Source organism: Octodon degus, unplaced genomic scaffold (genome assembly GCF_000260255.1).
Source record: "Octodon degus isolate 3935 unplaced genomic scaffold, OctDeg1.0 scaffold00121, whole genome shotgun sequence".
Lineage (NCBI taxonomy): Eukaryota > Metazoa > Chordata > Mammalia > Rodentia > Octodontidae > Octodon > Octodon degus.
In genome coordinates, this window is record NW_004524697.1 from 8,183,355 (window position 1) to 8,189,354 (window position 6,000).

General features: G+C 43.5%; 1 protein-coding gene across 2 annotated transcripts in view; it reads left to right on the plus strand.

Annotated features, from left to right (window-relative positions):
• The window catches only part of Sh3rf1 (SH3 domain containing ring finger 1), a 163,218-nt gene that overhangs the window by 126,831 nt on the left and 30,387 nt on the right, over positions 1 to 6,000 (plus strand). For both annotated transcript variants that reach the window (XM_004640243.2, XM_023700099.1), the window contains exons 6-7: positions 4,084 to 4,265; positions 5,585 to 5,755. In XM_004640243.2, the coding sequence (XP_004640300.1) occupies positions 4,084 to 4,265; positions 5,585 to 5,755 (353 nt within the window). The remainder of the gene's footprint in view (positions 1 to 4,083; positions 4,266 to 5,584; positions 5,756 to 6,000) is intronic.

The window sequence follows — 6,000 nt, forward strand, 5'->3', positions numbered from 1 at the left end:
GCTATATAATGTTAAGTATTTCTGAAGACTTTGAGTATTAATTGTAGCAATAGAGTGCAAATTGGAAAATTGAGGCTTTTTATGGTGTAGATTTATAGGAATAAACACCATCACATATGCATTGTGTGTGTGTGTGTGTGTGTGTGTGTGTGTGTATTTAAAGAAACAACACACATGCTGTTACGTGATATCAGGTCTGAGGATAGCCAGTATGTGACAGTCTGTTATAGCTTCTTGTGGTAAAGATTGCACAGAACTCTGCAAGCAGGCGCAGGGCCTGGGGGTTTGATCCCTGGCCTGCTGTAGTGGCCCCACCCCCAGGGCATGCTGAGATGGCATTTGAGACTGGGCATGGTGGCACACGCCTATAATCCCAGTTTTTGAGAGGCTGTAAACAGGCGGCTCACTGAGTCTGAGCTAGTAGTGAGACCCTGGACACCCGGTAGACCCTTCCCTAAAATACAAAAAAAAAAAAAAAAAAAAAAAGATTGCACAGAACCTATTGCTGTCATCAGAGTAAGGGGAGGACTGTGACAGTAGGTGAGTGGGACCCTAAACCTTGGTGGTTTGGGAAATAAAATTAGGATCCTGAAAATTGGCAGTGTTGGGAAAGTCAAGGTGAGGGGTAGGATATGGTCAATACTTTCATACCAGCAACAGGAAAAGACTCTAGCATCCCAGGAATAAAAACGTTTTGATCAGATTGTTCTAAGAAGGGGTTAAAACACTAAATGTTTTCTCATTCATGAAACACTCCTTGAGAGTCTCTTATCTTCTGGCTACAAACCTAGATGCTGCAATAGGACGAAGTAAAATAGTCTTTGACTTCAGTCTTATGAATCATAATGGTAGCTTCTACTTTCTTGAACTTTTGCTGTGCTCCAGGGAAATGGAAAAGGCAGTTTACATTAACTATTTTGTGATTATTAACTCCATCTTGCAGACTGGTGTAGTATGGCATAGTGACCTTGTAAGATTAACACAATGAACTAGTATAGAAATCTCGTTTCTATGTAGATTAAATGTGCAACAATAAATGATGTGTAGATGGGAACGCTGTTGAGTTGGTAACACTGTTGACTTGAGGGGGTATCTTCAAGCAGGAGCTTGAACTGTTCCCTCACCCTTCTGTTCTGAGTATCCTTGAGTCAGAAAAAAACATTTAGAGGTGTTGCTGCACAGGGTTGAAAGGGGTTGATTGGAAATTAGATGTTTAGAAAGAAACTATGGTGGGCTTAGGGGATATTAAGCGGTGTTTGCCCAAGGGACCTATTTTCTACCCTGTATGATATATAAGGCAGATATACACATTAGAGACAGTTGGAAAGGAAGTGAACTTTTTCTTGTCAGTTGAACTTGTTCCTGAAACCTCATTTCAGAGCACTGTGCTGATAGCTGACCTGCAGCCCTTGGCGCAGACTTGAGACTATGGGAGGTTCCTCCATCCTTAGCCAAATGCAGATATAACCACTCACTGGGCAAAGCACGTTAAAGGGCGAGAGGAGGAGGGGTGTGAGAAAGGAGGGGCTTTATACCCACATACTTGAACTTCTCACTCACCATGACACCTAGCAAATGTGGCCTTCCCTGGGAAGTCGCGCTAGCAACATAGGAACGTTGTGGACTGTCTCAGGAACTGGACCAGAGCGGGAAGTTGTGTCTTTTCAAACTATAGAGGCCAAGCTGCTTCATAAGGTAGATCTGTCTCTTCTTTTTTCACCAGTGGGTTAAGACTGGGACATGGTGAAAGATGGCCATTTCACATGCGCAGCCCACTCCTAAACAAATAGTGAACAAAGTTCCCAGCAGATCCATAGATCTTTTTTGCAGATAGGAGAAGCTGCTTCTTGGCCCCTGATGTCCATGCTGGCCCAGCCTGTGCAGCAGTAGGAGGGTCTTCAGTTCAGCTCTAGGCAAGGGAAAGCCTGTGGTTTGCTCTGTAGAAACTTAAGGTCTCACAGGATAGCAGACGCCCTCAGGCTCAGCATGCAGCGATTTACCTTTTGAACTTCCACATCACCAGATTATGTCAGTTTGGGTTGTTTATAAAGCAGCCCACAGAACTTTCTAGTGTGGTGCAGCCCTGTCATTTCATCAACCCTGCAGGACTGACTGGCATCTAGGAATCGGATTTTCATCAGGCTTTCTCCCTTAGTCTTATGCATACTTACTCAGTATTAGGAAAAATCTGCCCAATTTTATTAAAACATTTCTTCTGTTTTATCCACAAAAAGAGAGGGAAGACTGTATATTTCTTATAGATAATCTTCAGGATTTTTCAGAGTATCTGTTCTATACCATATTTCAATGTCTGATCTTTATTCTTTGCAAAAGTAATGTACACAAAGCATTTGCTTTCTGCATTTTGTGACTACTAAGAAGTAACGTTTCTTTACATTTTCCCTTTTTTCTTCATAAGGCTGATTTGATTCAGCCTCTCTTAGTGAAGTTAAGATACAACAGCAATCTTAATTTCCTTGCGGAACGCCTGCCATTCATCTTCTGCATTTCCACAGCCACCCTGTTTTGAGATTGAAGAGAAAAAGATTTGAATGGAAACCAGCAAGGTGGTCACTTTGCAGTTTCTTCATGGATTGTTGCGCATAGTATAGACTTGTTATCTCACCTGTCAGGCCACTGATGCATCCTCATCTCTAAGCCCGTGCGGTCACATGACTGAGTGTTTCACCATAGGTATCTTTATTCCTCTCTACTTGGACACTGCAAGAAGACCAAACAGAATGCATGCTTGACCTTCAGCTGGTTAAGGTTTGCAGGGGCGGTGAGTCCCAGGCATGCAAATTCTAGAGCCTCGAGGAATCTGAATGCTGCCCTGTTTTGGATGGAGAATGTGAGTGGCTTTTCCGTGGCATTTGAATTTTCTGGACCGGCCTCTGCCTTGTCCAGGTTAGCACTTTGTGCTGCTCTGTGCCTTGTTTATTTCTTCATTAAATGTTCTGGTGCAGAGTAGGGAAAATCCTCACCCACAGTCGTGTTAGCAAATAGTTCATTGCAATGTGGAACAGTTACAATATATGTACAGAGATTTGAATTTCTTTACTGTGTTGTGTTTCTGGAACCCTGTACATTCACAGAGAGATGAAGTTCCTGTTGAGATCCAAAATTTTATTCCAAAAAATGGGAATAAAATGATTTGTGAGCTGTGTTTATAAACCATTGAATTTTTCTCGCTAATATGCTGATGTGTGGAAGTCATTTATGTTTCTTAGGTACATTCTTTAGTCTCCTTATTTTCTCTTTGATTCAGTTTTTACATCTAGTGCTTCAAAGATTTGGGAAGGGCGAGGTAGGGGTTCAGGCAGTCTTTGTGTGCCTCTTTTCCCAGGAGTTTCAGTATATGGGCCCCTAAGAATTATCTGGGGTTTATAGATCAGAAAGCAACAATTGCTCCATTGATTTTCAAAAGGCATGGAGTCCTGTAGGCAGAGCCCTATTAGGCTGCGCCCATAAAGGACCCAGCAGCTTTTCACTGGTGTACTTGTTAAAGATTACCAGCCTTGATAGTTCTAAATTTCAAAAGCTGGCAGAGTTAAGAAAAGAATAAGCAAAAGTAACAACAATAGCCCAGTGACTGTGGCTTGCTATTGTTTGAGCTTTTTGGAACCCCGGCATCAAAAGAAATTTTCTTCCAAAGGAATGATTTAAGATGTGGTGCAGCTAAATTGTTTTGTGTTGTGTTTAAGTTTCAGGTTACAAGAACAATTACAAATAGATTCCTAGCAAACAGCATGACATTATAGTGTCCTCTTCAAAAGGCATTTGGATTCTCTTCTCAGTCTCTACTTAAAAGTGCTATTAATCCTAAAATTATGTGCGATCGTTTCATATTTTTTCCTTCTCCTTCCCAGGTTGATTGCTTACCTGTTTATGGAAAGGTTGCTGTGGCTTTGCAATGTGTGTTAAAGGGGCCTTGTATAGAAGGTGGCCTGCTGGTTCTGCTCTGTGCGGGTTCCATTAAGATCTGGTTCTATGAATTTCTGACTCCTTTCCCTCCCACCTTTTACAAAAGATCTAAATAAATATTTTGTTGCTCCCCCCTCCCTTACCTTTTTTCTATACCAGACTATGAATCCTCCTCTCCCCCCACCTCCTCTCCTGGCTGCCACTGTCCTCACCTCCACACCGCCAGGCGCTACCGCCGCCACCGCCGCTGCCGCCACTGCTGCTACTGGAATGGGACCGAGGCCCATGGCGGGATCCGCTGACCAGATTGCACATTTACGGCCTCAGGCTCGCCCGAGTGTGTAAGTGAGGGTGTTGCTTATTCCTGCTTATGCATTCGTTTAGAAGGGAGTCAGACGGCGGAGCGAGAGCAACACTGTTGTGATACGAGCTGGTGACGGGCTTACAGCCTACTGAGTAGTTTGTGTTCTGCAAACTTCTACCCAGTCATGCATTTAATTAGGAAACTACAGAAACAAAATGGGCCTAGCACATGGGCAGCTAGGTAGCAGGCCTGCTGGGTAATGACCATGCACGGTTTGGGGAAATACCGCTTGCTTGTTTATAATATTGCATGTGTGTGGAACTGCTCTTTTTTGGAGGGTGGAGAGTTCAGCCTGTTAGAACTGTCTTCATTTTCACTCCCTGCAGTAGGATATCAAGGAATAGAAAGGTAGTCCACACAAATTACATCTAGTTGGAAGATGCGTATAAAAAGTTGTGAGTTCCCAACACTAAATATCCAGAAATGTCTAATTATGGCAGAATGCAGCAGGATTTTTGTGACTCCTACATTGTGTGAATTTATACCTAACCAGTTCCAAGCATTGATAAGAACTGTAGGGCTGGTGAGATGGCTCAGTGGTCTAAAGCACCTATTTAGAACAAGCTTATCAAAGCACAAGGACCGCAGTTCAATCCCCCAGCACCACATGCCAGCCAGCCCTGCCCCCAGGTGGGCTGAGCTGGCCACACACAAAAAAATAAATAAATAGATAAGAACTGTAGGTTAGTGTAGCCTGCCTTGTTTCCGTGTGTGGATAGGCGCAACCACCCTGCATTGAGGAGCGGTTTTGTACTCTATGCGCTAACCTTTCTTTTCTTTTAACTTTTAAAATTCAGTCTCCTTCCTGGCTGAACATACAAAAGCAGGTGCAGCCCAAGCCTCTGGCTTCAGTTCGTATAGCAAAGGCAGCGTATTGCACTTTGCAGTGGAGTTTTGCGCCATATGTCTTCCTCATTTGGGGCTACTTCCTGGGTCTAACAAGTGCCATTTGAAGTGCTCGGCTTTCCCAGTGGGTGCCTAATCCGAGCAGCAAGTTAGGCACTCTTGCAAACTGCGTTAATGCTCTCACACTGCACAGACGCCAGCTGGTGAGATAGACACTTCTGCACTGAGAGGAGTGGGCTCAGCAGCTCTCGCCAGTCGTCTGCCTGTTTCCTCCATAGATGGCAAAACCTCTTTCAGGGGGGACTTGCCTGCCAGGGCTCCTTGTGGGTTGAAAGATTATGCTTGCACTCTGCATGTGTACAAACTGTTCATGACTTTGTGTCCAGCCAGAGTTTTAAGCACCTTGGTATTTGTCTGTTAGCCTGAAATCAAGCATTTTTCCTCTTCTAGGTGTGTTGCTGTCTATCCATATACTCCCCGGAAAGAGGACGAACTGGAGCTGAGGAAGGGGGAGATGTTCTTAGTGTTTGAGCGTTGCCAGGATGGCTGGTTCAAAGGGACGTCGATGCATACCAGCAAGATTGGGGTTTTCCCTGGCAATTATGTAGCTCCAGTCACAAGGTATGGTTTTGAATAAATGGTTTACCAAGTTCCAAACAGAGAATCTTTGTTCTTTCCCAAGGCTTTCTGTCTATTCAGATTTAGCTTCACATTATAATTGCCTGTTACCTAGCCAAATTTTAAAAGCCACATGTATATCTGCTAAAATTCCTTTTAATGCTAAGATTCGTACCTTACCTTTCACAAGGATATGTATGAAATTATAGGTTTCTGCTAATATGTGTACAGATGTTGTTTCCTCTAAT